Raw genomic sequence first — 12999 nt, 5'->3', positions numbered from 1 at the left:
ACGGGCTTTATCACCTAGTAGTGCCAGAGCTGTTTAATTTCAACTCTACTATCACTACCCAGTGTGTTTTTGAATACTACTTTTTTATTTGCTCCTCTCTTTCAAATATTCACAGGCAGTAATCCACATTATGGCTTTATAGACAGTAAATTAAATTATATGAATTCTAAACACAGTGTTTTTGAGCTGTACAGAGTCTGCAGCCTTTGAAACCACTAACTTAATTTTGTACAACTCTTATTTGGTAACTTAAAAAGAACCAAACTCTTTCCTTTTGAATTTGGTTTAAAAAATAATAAATTGCTCCCAGGCAGTAGTCTTGGGTGCCAGATTTTATCTGGGATCTAAATCATCTATGTTGAAAATCCCCCAAAGTTAAGGGGTAAAGTGTGTTAATGAAATAGTGATAATGATGGACCTTTACCGTAGCTACAACCTTGTGGTCTCAGATTTGTGACTTTGAGCAGGTCACTTAATCTATCTGAGTTTTGATTTCCTTATCTGCAAATCCACATCCACAATAAATTTTTGAGATAATTAAGTGAAATCATCTTTATTAAGTACTTTCAAAGTATCTATCTAAATGTAAAATCCTACCTCTATAAGAGCAGATATTAAGTGAAAGATTATTTATTTCAATGTACTGTCATCACTTAAGTTAGAGTAAGCTTATTCAAGTCAAAGGCTCTGCTACCATCTTTCATAGTCTTCTTCCACAGTAAATAAAAACTTACTGAAGAAAGCTGAGTGCCTTTCTAAATTATTATTTTTGTTTTTTAATTTTTTTTATTGAGGTAACATTGATATATAATTCTAAATTATTTTTTTAACATTTTTTATTGATTTATAATCATTTTACAATGTTGTGTCAAATTCCAGTGTTCAGCACAATTTTTCAGTCATTCATGGACATATACACACTCATTGTCACATTTTTTTCTCTGTGAGTTATCATGACATTTTGTGTATATTTCCCTGTGCTATACAAAATTGTAGAATAGATAAACAAGATTACACTGTAAATTATTTTTAATTCACTGAAGCATTTTGTCACATTCCTTTGAAGAGCCTTGATTTTAGCAAATCTTTATTATTTGAGGGTGTAGTGGGGGGAGGGCGGGTGGCATATGAGTATGTTTAAAATAACCCAGACTCAATGGAAAGAGGATGATCAAACTGAATAGTATTGGGTTGTTGGGGTTTTTTCTGTGCGTGTGTTTGTGGGGTTTCATTAATGGGGAGTTATTTCTTAAAGTGTAAGAAAACTAATTTTCCTTTGTCACTTATAAGTTTATTTCTGAGGCAATTTCTAAGACAGGATTTTAGAAACCTTTAGAGCAATAATCACAACATTTCAACATATGATGTCTTCCCATTTTTATATACTCATACTCATTTGGATGTATATACATTTGTTTTTTCATTATAGCTTTAATTAGATCATAATCAGAGTATATTATAGCCAGCAAGTGGTTCTGAAATACGAAAAGCTACATACAAATTAATGCTGCTTATTCTTTGTGGCATTGGTTATTTCACTGGTCTTAGATATTTTGTTTGATGTGCTATATGAGCAATATCTTCTTCAACTATTTCTAAAGAGATCATCCTAAACCTCAGACTTTTAGAGGATGTCTTTGTAAGCACATTTTCACTGGCTGGTTTTTTTGTTTGTTTGTTTGTTTTTACAAAGTTAATTCCCCATACTAAATTGCTAAAGTAAAATAAAACAGTTTTCTAAGGATATATTCTCCTACTTACAATTAATGCAGTGTGCATCGAGTATCCGGTTTCAGTGCATGTACAACAGACCTTTTAAAAAAGGAGGAAACATTTACTAAGTTCTTAAGACATTGGAAGCAGGTAACAGTCTGATGCTTATAAACCAAATCTTTTGAAAGACAAACTACATTCCTTAATCTATGGCAGCTTCTCCTTTTCACTTCTCGTTTTTATCTGCTGCCCATAAGTCAGAGAGTGTGTTTAGATGCAGGAGGTGCTCCAAGGATGCTCCAAATGGAGCAATGACACTAAAAGTGCCCCCACTGCCACCCAGATAGCTGCACACCATTTAAAACTATACTCTCAGATCAAAGTCTATAAGGGCTTTCAGAACAACCTGGTTACCCTTTCTGAAAGGGTCACATTTTTTAAAAGTTTATCTGCAGTATGTAAGTTTTCAAAAGCTGTTAAGTTCTTACAAAAAATTACTTGCTCTTTCTGTGGCTGATTATATGCTAACAAAGGCCATTTCAGTCTTACCTTCGCTAGATACCTACTAGCTTCTACAATACAGTAGGTTGCTCTAGGAAACTAAAGTGTGCTACTGCACACGCACCTGGGTGAATTCAGCTCCCGGGAGATAGGGTAAAGGGGGTAGCAGGTTTTCCTTCTTTGCCACCTTGTAATTTATATTTAGTCTTTAATATTCAGAGTGGTAAATTTAAAAATGTATATAGATAGGATCTGTGGTTTTTAGTGAAACAAATTATTACTGAACTTTCATTTGTGTCTTACCGCTTGCTCTATGGTCACAGTTAAGAAGGCCAGGTTACCTCTTAGAGTATATGTTCTCTTTTTAAGTCATTGAGTGTCTGCCTTTATTGCAAATGATGAGCTGCTTTATCTGACATTTCTAAAATGACTGTGCTCTTGCATTTATTGGTTTATTGATGTGATTACTTTAAAGCTGAGTAAAACTAATGGATAAAAATAAGTAAGTACGAAAGTCTCTTTTAAAAGTGTCCAGAGTGGAGAGACAACTAGAAGTACTTTGATCCTCTGTGGAGTCTTAAATCCTTTGTGTGTGGCCCACAAAGCACATGCTAATATTAAGTTGTTTTTAAAGTGATGGTGTTGGCATCATCATGGTTCTTCTGTGCTCTGTGGGGTATCATGTTGCTTTACTAGAATGAATCCTGGGCTCCTCAATTTTTTTCTCCATGCTGGAAATGATTACATAAAACTGAATGGCTATATCTGAAGCCTTATGAATCTTGGGAGATTCTTAGTCTTCAGGAAAAATATTACAAAATTCTTTGAGGGGAAAAACCTTGCATTTGTAACAAGTTTCTGTTGAAAGTATCAGCGATTTTAGGTTATATAGCATTCTGTTTGAAAACAAGCAGTCTCTCTGCTGCAAGATCTGTGTTTTAACTTTGTGCAGATGTGTGCTGAAAGAACATGATGTGCTTATTTGTTGCATTTATGCTACTTTCTTACTTTAAGTAAGATGGATGAAATTACATATTAAATAAAAACAGCAGCTCAGACAGCAGTCCTTAGCGAACTGAAAAAGCCTTTCAGAAACAGTAGAGAAAAAGAAACTATGATTTTAATAACACATTGACTTTTGAGAGAATTGTCTACTTAAATACATTTATATAATAATTTCTCTGTGGAATGTATCAGTGTTAACTGTCTAATGTTTAAAACTAATCTACCATTAAATTGTGTGGGTAGAATGTTACCCAAAGTATTGTGTTTTATATCTTAACCAAATATAGCACTTTAATTTTGACGTAACTGCAGTTATAAACATACATGCACTGATATGTATAACATGAAACTCCAGTTAGTGAAAATAGCTGTGTGGCCTTGGGCAAGTTATTTAACCTCCCTGAACCTCAATTTTCCCTTTCTGTATGATGTGATACCTACCTTTTAGGATTATTGTCAGGGTTAAATGAGAACATCTATCAAGCACTAGCATAATGCCTGGCACATACTTTTCAGAACATGTTCACTTACGTTCTAGTTCTAAGCTTTATAAAGTACATTGTGTTTTTATGTGGTACTTTTGAGCCAAAAAGTAACTTTGTATTGAGTTTTACTTATCATACTCAATTCTAAAGTGAAACCATGTATTGGATATTACTTACCACACTCAATTCTAGAGTGAAAATTTGGAATAATATAGAATAAATTATTCTTAGGGTATTTAAAAGAACACATGTTTGTTGAGTGGCTACTGAGCATAAAACATTGTTTCCTATCACTTACAGTGGAATATATTTGAAATCCAGTAAGGGAGAGGTCAATCCATATGCTATTCTGAATTCATTTTATAATCCCTCTCCCCTTTTGTTTGCTATTTTTTCTTTTTCTGCAACCCTGTTGTAACTTTTAAGACAGTTTTCAAAATATAAAAGCATCTGACTTTGTCCCTTAGTCATTTAAAAATAGGATTGATCAATACTGACGCATTTGCTAGGAGCACAATTTGGTGCTTTTTTATTGATTTCAGTTACCAGAGCCCTCAGGCTTATGTATGTGAGGATGAAAATGATATATGAAATATGGACCCAGGTTAAACAGACCAATATTCTTCTTAGATCTGCAACCACTATAAACAGAATCCTTTAAATGGAGGTCACTTTAGTAGTAGTTAGTTATACACACAGACACACACACACACACACGCAACTCTAAGACACTAAGTGGCCTCCTGAGCCAGTGTTTTTGTTTTCGAGGCCAAGGCTTGTACAGTGCTTTGGGAAGTTTCTGCCTTTTAGTTACTTTTATTCATTATAAAATGCTATTCAAGGTTATAGATTTTCAGCCCATGAATATACTTTTTTGGCACTTTAACAGTTGATTGTAAGCCAGAATCATGGGGATTTGAAGGATGTTCTGCTAAATAGCCAGTTGCAGACCAGTCAAGCCAAAAGGGTAAATACCAGTGGAGTCTGCTCAGCAGGGCACGTATTATTTAGAAAGTTGTGCAAGGAAGTTGGCTGTGGCAGAGGTTGTCATGTGTCATCTGCCCCATCAGTCAGAGCTTTAGCAGCTGTTCCCTGTCACCAGGGCCCTTATGTGCTACTGCTCATCCATCAGCACTGACAGATGCCGCTGCCTCTCCTGTGGGCTGGGGAGGCTGTGGACACACAGATGTGCAGTGTATATCTCAGTGGCTTCCAGTTGGGATGGAAGCTCATAACCGAAAAGAGAGCCCAAGCACCAACTCCTGCATCTTTTACTAGACTGTTAACCAAAATACATTGTTAAGAAAATAAGCTGAATTTTGGTGAATGTTTTTGACTAAAAATGCAGCTTTGGAAATATATGAGGATTATTCATTTGAACCAAAGAGTTGCCTTGATTAAATGAGAGATGAGAGAGCTTTCTCCACCAGGTAACAGATTATCACCACCAGTTATCACTGAAGAGACCTTTTCTAGTTGAACACAACAATGCAAAAAAGACTGGGAATTAGAAGCATTCCCTTTGTGATCATGCAGCAACCTGCCAAGTGGGATACATCCCAATTCTGATCATAGACAAGCCTCTAGCAGTTTCCTTTCCCTGCTTGTGTTCCAGAGACATCCTTAGAGGAAAGGATTTGAGGGCATTAGTATCACTATCTGTCTGATTACTGTGTTGACATTCTTAAAGAGCCATTAATCATAGGAAATGGAACTTAATGATGTAGAAAAATATCCAGCCGAGGAATATCAGGAAAGTAAGCTACAGCCCAATATTCAGATGAAATCGAAGGGAAATTCATCTTAACCTTTTTATTTTCCTTAATTAACTTATTACTAAACTCCAAAGCTAAATGATTGAGAGGAGTTGTACAAGCAAGGGAAATGGTAAACGGAGTAAAGGGAAATTGAGAAGGGCAAGTATTTTTATTTTGTAAATATCAGGGCTATGTAATGTGTGAAACAGATAAACTCTTTTCAGATTCTGTAACTGAGGTCCTACTTGCTTGCAGTGCTTCCATTTTGGAAGGAAGCTACTTTTTCTTTTTGATAATCCCCACCCTGATTTTTTCTGTTGACTCTGAGTACTTAGTGTCCTTGATGTCCTGTGGTCCATGTGTGGCTTGACTGCTGATGGAATTTGAGAATGATTAGGTTGATGGTACGCCTGCACAGGTGACACTGATATTGTGGGCACACGGAGGTGAAGAGCAACGGTATGGCACAGGAGTTGGGTGATTTATTTGCCAAAAGCTGGCAATGCATGCTGGATATTTTGCTGGATTTTGATGTCATCAATTCATGGTTTGCCTAATAGCTAACTTAAATAAGTTTTCCTAGCTGAAATTTGGGGAAACATGAAGCAAATATAGGTATCCTTATTTAGAAAATATATATGACACCAAACTCTAATGAACATTGCACTGTAAAATGTGTCTGATGCTGGTTCTGAACAGGTGCTTCATTGGAAAGTAGCACAAAAACTAAAGTCATCCCCTCCCTTTTTTTCCCCCCATCTATTATGTCATGGGACCATAGTAGATTTTCAGTAAAGACCTACTGATTGATTGATATATGGATCTGAGATGAATGGATTTTAGGGTGACCTACATGAGGAGATTGTAAAATAAGTAATATTATTAATGTGTGGTGGGTTTTTTTTTTCCTCTGCAGGTTTTTGTCATTCATTGGAGGGACATTGTGTGAGATTGGAAAGCCTGAAATGCAACAGAAAATAAATTCATTTCTTGAAAAAGAAGGAATAGAGAAGATTGCAGAAAGGTTACAAACAACAGTGCACACCTTACAGGTCATCATAGATGGCCTCAGCCAGCCTGAGAGCTTTGACTTTCGAACAGGTAAATCATTGAACTTGAATAGCTCACGTCATCAACTGTGGCCCTCATAACAACCCTAAACCATAGGATGCCCTCTTCTCCCATGCTGTGCATGAGAAGACTAAAGCATAGTGACCTTCCTTCAAAGTCATTGCCGTTAGTTAGTATCCAGAGCCAAAGCTCTGTCTCCAGACTCCTGGTCCCGTGCTTGTTTCTATTATACTGAATGAATGCATCGTGCACGTGCTCCTGTACATGGAGGCACACATTTTTCATAACCTTTTTGTAAACTATTTTTACCTCATAAGAGCCAGAAGTCCCAAGGTAAAGCACTGAGTTCACAAACTAAAGTGAATCTTCTCCCTAAATTGCAGACTTTTAAGTTCCTGGATACTGCACACACTGTCAATGCACACACTGAATAAATACTATCTCCCTGTTGATTTTCCTTCTAATTAAAAGTGCTCTCAGCTTTCAGCACAGGTAGATGGTGAAGGCAGTACAACAGACATAGTTGTTCAGAGCAGTGACCTGGTAAGAAGGAATTAAGGTATCAAATGACCTACTTCCCAAGGAAATTTGAATAGGAAGCCCTGAGATTTAAATGAATCGGCACCAGTGTCACGTCAGTTGTATGGCACCATGTTTAGGGCTTGGCTTTTTTCATTCTGAGTTAGGCTGTGTTGAGGTGGTTTCTTTGAAAAGGTTTAAGAGAATTTACAAACACACCCAGCAAGCTCGATGTACCATTCTCTCGACTTTTATGGAAGTTTGAAATTAATTTTTTAAGAAGTTGAAGAAAACTAAAATGAAACATACAGTAAGACCTATGCCAAAAATGTAGGAAGTAGAAGCCTCTGGGTGGTCCATCCAAAGTATATATTTCAGTAGACAAATCCTTCCCCATTTGGACGTGTTCTTGTATGTGAATTCCATACGTGTCTAGCAGGAATACTACATAAGCAGTGGTTTTCAAACTGGCGTCTGGGGTGGTATGCCTAGAACCACTGCACTAAAGGGTTGGCAAATATGCTCCGTACTGGCTTTTCTGGTCCATCTTTCTTTTTCTGTCTTGGTGTTGATTGCTTCATTATCCCAGTTACACTGTAGATTCAGAGCAGAGATCGACACTCAGGTTATATGGTTCAGTTAAACATCCAACAGCTAAGTTGGTTCTTACCTGGTGATGCCCCCGGTTGAGCAAAAACAGAGATGCACCTGGGCTCTGAACTGAGCGTACCAGTTACTGCGGTGTTTATCACTGTGACAAGTGAAATTTCAAATAAATCTCTTTGGAATTGACTTTTGCCCTAGTGTGTGTAAGTCACAGTTTTCTAGATGTCTGAGAACTTTTGTTTTAATACTAAAACCATCCCCAAGAAGGAAGGCAGACAGTTGTACTTTTGAAGGGGCAGATAGTATTTTGGATGTTTTGGCATTACAGTATTTATGTTACATTTCTTTTCTTTTCTCCATTTTCTCAAAATTATTTCCTTTCTTGCCTCATTCTTTTCTCTTACTCATCCTGTCTTCTGTTTTCCCACTGACATAATCAATTCTATTTTATTAACACTCTGGTTGCTAGTTAGTTTCCAAAACTGAATTCATCAGAAGCAGCCTGCTGACAAGGGACTGAATATGTAGCCCTTGCAGTCAGAGTGGTAAAGTTTGCCTGGCACTTGGAGGATTTTCTGATTTCTCAATGGCCAGGGCTGTCTTCAGAAACATTTTCGAGTAGTTCTTGACTCTGATTTTCCATGCAAAATTAAACTAAGCAGCTGATCAGGAACCCTTTAGGAACCTCTGCAAGAAAGAAGGGGGAAGAAGTTTCTAAGCATTAAAAGCAATGCCTGTGGGGCCTCAGAGGCCATCCTACCTCTGACTCTGATCAACGACTTAGTTTCACTTTGCTTTGACACAGTCCTTGCGCAGTGTAATAGTGCATTCAGTTGGTTTCTTGTTTTGGAATTCACTGCTGCAGCATCAGGTGGAATTCTACACAATCAATTCCAATTTAGCATATTCCTTTTTTTGTGAGGAAAATGAGATTTGAAGTTTAAAGTGGGTTTTTGTTTTGTTTTAAAGGCAAAAGGTGAATTAAAAAAAAAAGAACTTGATTTCAGTATAGTTGGACTGTGGGAGGGGAACAAAGAGGTGACCAGTTGTTAATACAAATGTAAAGGATCGCTTTAACAAGTAATCAGGATAAGGCCAACAGCTGTGGAGGAAAAGGAAATGGAATGGGTGGAGGGGAAAATGAGGTCTTAGTAAAAGGAGATCCAAGCGTAGAATGTGTTCTTTGTTATTAGAATCAACATTCAGTAATCCTAGGAAAGGGGGCCAAAAAGAGCAGGGGTAAATGGAATCCACAGATAATCCAAACGCCCCGTTTAAATTGTTAGTTGTAACCTTCTCCCTCATGAAGCATTTGTTGTTGTTTTTGTTTTGTTTTAACTAGAGCCATAATGATTCCTTGACATGCTTTATGCCTACTTTTGGGGGGATAGTGTTAATGACGGAGAAATGTACACCGGGGTGAGCAAGAAAAGAGGACTGTACAGAACATGAGAACAGAGATCTGCGCTTCATCTTTGTCTCCCGAGCACCCAGCAGAGCGCCTGGCTGGGAGATAATGATAGCAGTTAGTCAATGTTTTATGAATTGAATTGAAAGAGGAGAAAGGGGATTAGGTACTAGCTGATATAGGTTTCTCAGCAGTAGATAATCAAGAATCTATAAATTTTGACTGGACAAACATATTAGAAGTGGATAGGAGTTGATTCTTGAGTTCCAGATTTGTTGGGGGGAAGTGAGAAAGGAGAACATTTAAAATTTCATCCACATGTGACTAAACATTTGTGTGCTTTCTACTCCCTTTAAACAGTGTGAGAATTCAAGCACTGGAGGCGGGTGGGGGGAAATCCCAGTCTTCTGTCTCCAAAGTTCTTCTTTTCTCAGTGTTTGTGGCTTAGCCTTGCATATTCATTGAGCAAATATATTTTCTTATCACCTCCTCATAAAGAAGAAAATAAGACTCTCTACTCTTCTCAGTCCTTATATATAGGGCTAATGTTCCCATGTCAGCAAGACTGAGTAAATTTTCTTGAATTGTTTCTGCTTTATGCATGCTGTTTCTCCAGCTAGGATGCATTTTCTCTGAAGGCAGCCCTGTGTCTTCAGCTCTTTGTTATACCCACCTCATTGCTTAATACTGGTCTGGGCACACAAGTGATACTTGTAATACTTATTCACTAATTTATGTTGTGTCTAGGAAGTACAGTATCTTATTTACATTGTCTTTTTCCCCCCTCCTTTCCTTGTAGATTTTGATAAACCTGATTTCAAGAGAAGCATAGTCTGCTTAGAAGACCTGCAGGTTGGGACAGTTCTTACAGGCAAAGTAGAGAATGCCACCCTGTTTGGAATTTTTGTGGATATAGGAGTGGGGAGATCAGGGCTGATTCCTATACGAAATGTAACAGAAGCAAAACTTTCTAAGACGAAGAAGAGAAGGAGTCTTGGACTGGGCCCTGGAGAAAGAGTGGAAGTCCGAGTGCTCAACATTGACATTCCCCGATCTAGGATTACCCTGGACCTCATTCGAGTGTTGTGAGTGTGCCGCTGAAGGCCAAACCCTGATTTTATTTCCTTAGTTCTACAGATTAGCAAGAGTCAGTTAGATGTCTGTGAGGTAGATAGCAGGCGAGAAAGAATTCACTTAGTATCAGAAGTATTTTCCAAACATGTTCCTTATTTTTCCTTCTAACGGTTTGATTTATTTTCCTCTTAAAAGAAGCGACTAATAGATACCTTTATGTGGCTTCATGTAGTAACGATTTTCTGACCAAAATTTTATTTTTTATAACTCATGTTTGTCTCCTTTTGCATTTTGTATAATAGATTGTTTCACGTCTTCTTGCCAACATGCCTTGCTGGACTTATATGGAATTATCTTGATTTGAATTGTACAATGTTTCTTGACAAAGTAAGGCTGACAATATTTAATCCTCTCTTTTTATAGATTTTTTTTTTAAATCAGGCCTTTTGGACTTGACTCATGATTTTCCCTTGCCAAGCAAACCAAAATATACCAGTAAAACAGATCCTGATGTGTGCATAACCATCAAATGAATGGCTCAAAATATTTCTCAGAAGGATATATGTATTGATCCTTACAATAAAATTTTGTGGCTGACGATCTTGTTTTTGCCATGTTGCTTCAGTGAATGATCTAAGAGTCTGTCTTGATTAAAGAAGATGTGGCACACATGCATACAAACTTCAGGTGAGCCAACTGTGCCTTTGGGGACTAGGGAAGCCTCTAGAAACTTAAAGAATAGCTATCTGTTTGACTTAGCACAGAAAGACATATTCTTTCTTAAGCATCAGGATTAAACTTCAAGTGGGGATAGAAATGGCCTTCCTAAAGGTTGAATGTAGATCAGGTGTGAAGGGGCAAGAAGAACTAGTAGATAAAGCAAGTGACTCCTAACTCTGTTTTTATTCAGTGCAATGGTAAGTGTTAACAAGACTGTACAGGGTGAAAATGATTATAACAGAGCCCACACTGGACTGGTATCTTGTCCGTTCTGGTTGGTTGATTTCCCTAATGGGGTTATTTGCATGATTGAATGAGGAGCTGGTTTTCTTGATGTATAATGAATGAATGGATGGTTACCGAAGAAGGTGACAAATCCTGCTGGTTTGCCTGGTAAACACTCATTGACCTGCCAGAATTTTTTTTAATTGAAGTACAGTTGGTTTACACTGGCATAATATCTAGTAGTGCCTCTTTTTATTCCCGAAGTGTGCCACTTTGGATAATGAATCATATGATCACCTTAATAGTAACAGTCCCTTACAAGTGCTAAATCAGACTGCGTTTATTGACAGTTCTGCCTGGTGGTTTGTTTTTCTTGAAATATGCAGCTTTCCAACTGTTGTACATAGATCTTCTTAATGCAGTAAGTTCCTTAAAAGTTGTGTAACTCAACTTCTGTTTGCCTGATGATTTCCTTTATGAAATGCTTTTTCTCTCTTTCTTACTGGCCTTTAGCTGACAATGCATCTTAATGTTGTAACTTCAAGTTGATCTTCCTACTCTCTCCTCCCAGTGTTCTTCCTGGTGCATAATCTGTAGATTAGTGATGAGTCTTATTCTGAAACCTGCAATGTAATTCCAAACAAATGCTTTTTTAAAAATTTGAGGTATAATTGGCATATAACATTATATTAGTTTCAGGTATGCAACATAATGATCTGATATTTATATATATTACAAACTGATCACCACAATTAGTCTGCTTAATATCCATCACCATACACAGTCAAACAATGCTTTTGGGGCAAAGGCCTTCTCCCTGGGCACTTTGAATACAGGGACCAAAGCAGTTGACAATGAAGCAGCTCTGTTAACTGGATAGCTAAGCCCTCATGGACACAAGGAGGACTTGATATTGTACCAGGTTGAGTGATTTGTCCTGTTCAACCCAAATATGATGGAGCTCTATAAGGCGTAGGCTGAGGGGAGAGAAGCATACCTCATTTATCTTGTAACCCCAGAGTGTAGCATAGTGCTTGATGTCAGTATGTTCAGCTAATTCTAGTCCTTATTCTACCAATAATCTGCAGTGTGCCTTTGAGCTGGTACCTTTACTTCTCTGGGCCTCCTTTTCCCAGCTTTAAAATGGGGGTGATGATAATAAAGCATTCATTTTCCCAAGTTGTATTGGTGGCCTCCTGTGTGCCAGACATTGTGCTAGACACTGACCATACAATTAAGAAAAATAGAGATTATACCTGCCCTTATGGTGCTTGAATTTTATTGAAAAAGAAAGAATCATTAGTCAAAGAATCACATAAAAATATAAAATTACAACCATAATAAGCCATATAATGGTGACAGCATACAATATCTGGATTGACCTTTTCAGAGAAGTCAGAAAATGTTTCAGTGGGGTTTAACTGAGATGTGAAAATGACCAGAATTTAACTGGAACAAGTGTTTCATTGACCTTTACAAGAGTTGTGTCTCATAAATGGTGGAGATGAGAGCCTTATTGGGGTGGGTTTGAGAGAGAGGAGGAGGAGTTAGATTGGAGATAGTGAATATAGGTAATTTTTTCAGGAGATTTGGCTGTAAAGGAAAAAGAGAAATAGCAGAGTGGCTGGATGAGGAAAATGGAGTCCAGAGAGAGTTTCTGTAACTTTTTTAAAACAGAAGAAATAATATATACAAATGGAAATGATAATCCAGGAAAATCTGATACAGGAAACAAAGAGGAGAATTTGATATCCTTGAATGGATGAGATTGGATGGACTCTAGTGCACAAGTCCGGTCTAAGATAGGGATACAAAGAGTTCATCCATATTCACAAGAGAGAAGGTTGAACATGTGGGCACAGATGTAGGTAGGACCGTATGGTGATGGGAGCTCACGGAAGGTCTCTTAGTATCG

At 37.4% G+C, this 12999-nt stretch overlaps 1 protein-coding gene across 1 annotated transcript in view; it reads left to right on the top strand.

The window, feature by feature from the left end:
- Positions 1–10739, top strand: part of SRBD1 (S1 RNA binding domain 1) — a 178967-nt gene extending 168228 nt beyond the window's left edge. Inside the window, 2 exon segments of the mRNA XM_006185764.3 lie at positions 6378–6562; positions 9865–10739. Of these exon segments, the coding sequence (XP_006185826.2) occupies positions 6378–6562; positions 9865–10154 (475 nt within the window). The 3' untranslated portion in view covers positions 10155–10739.
- The last annotated feature ends 2260 nt before the right edge of the window (positions 10740–12999 follow it).

This window comes from Camelus ferus, chromosome 15 (genome assembly GCF_009834535.1).
Source record: "Camelus ferus isolate YT-003-E chromosome 15, BCGSAC_Cfer_1.0, whole genome shotgun sequence".
NCBI classification, from domain to species: domain Eukaryota; kingdom Metazoa; phylum Chordata; class Mammalia; order Artiodactyla; family Camelidae; genus Camelus; species Camelus ferus.
Note: the sequence above shows the minus strand (reverse complement) of the source record. Positions and strands in the feature narration are given on the sequence as shown.